This window comes from Seriola lalandi, unplaced genomic scaffold, assembly GCF_002814215.2.
Source record: "Seriola lalandi dorsalis isolate HSWRI2012SDOR001 ecotype SW California unplaced genomic scaffold, Sedor1 jcf7180002054518, whole genome shotgun sequence".
NCBI lineage: Eukaryota > Metazoa > Chordata > Actinopteri > Carangiformes > Carangidae > Seriola > Seriola lalandi.
This window is the reverse complement of record NW_019525071.1, coordinates 84,074-84,775: the sequence shown is the minus strand read 5'-3', so window position 1 is coordinate 84,775 and position 702 is coordinate 84,074. Positions and strand designations below refer to the sequence as shown.

General features: G+C 35.0%; 1 protein-coding gene across 1 annotated transcript in view; it reads right to left on the bottom strand.

The window, feature by feature from the left end:
• The window catches only part of LOC111660426 (integrin alpha-X-like), a 17,249-nt gene that overhangs the window by 8,170 nt on the left and 8,377 nt on the right, over window positions 1-702 (bottom strand). Inside the window, 2 exon segments of the mRNA XM_087175927.1 lie at window positions 1-16; window positions 659-702. The exon segment at window positions 1-16 is cut by the window's left edge and continues 82 nt beyond it; the exon segment at window positions 659-702 is cut by the window's right edge and continues 152 nt beyond it. Of these exon segments, the coding sequence (XP_087032053.1) occupies window positions 1-16; window positions 659-702 (60 nt within the window).

The window sequence follows — 702 nt, the reverse complement described above, 5'->3', positions numbered from 1 at the left end:
TGGCATTTGAACAGGGGTGTGTAGACTTTTTATATCCACTGTAAGTGCAGTCTATTTACCATTAATACAATTAAATATGTTTTTTTTAATTAAAAGTTCACACCGTTCTGGCACTAAAATCCTTAAATGTGTCTGTGAAGTGATCTGAAGATAATTTTACAATCTGTGTATTCATCCTTTACTTTTCTCTCTGTCAGCCTTTCTGTGATGGAGCTCACAGGACAGCAGCACCCACCATCTCTCCTCTACGTTTCACCCCTGACAAAGACAGGACCTTGATGCTGTGTGCCTGTAAGCAAACCAAAAATGCACCGTACTGTGATGGCTCGCACTTTAAAGTCATCTTCCAGGATTTAGTGAAGTCGGTCAAAGGCGTATTTAAATGAACAATGCTGTTGACAAAAGGATCGTCCTGTAAAGGCAAACTGCAATAGAACTGCATTAGAAGTAACAAGTAAGAACAGGTAGAAATCTTTATCTAGACTCAGCAGAATCATGTTATTTAATAACATATCAGGGTAAAACTTTAAAGTATCTTTTCTATAACATTTGATATATTTACAGAATTGTTCTCTCCATATGATATATAAAAATGAGATAGCAGTATGATACAGGTGTGTATGGGAGTATTATGTAACATCATCTAATTGTGAGTTATCTTTTTTTGTGTGTTTTGTTTTTCTTTTTTTTTTATCCAAGCTA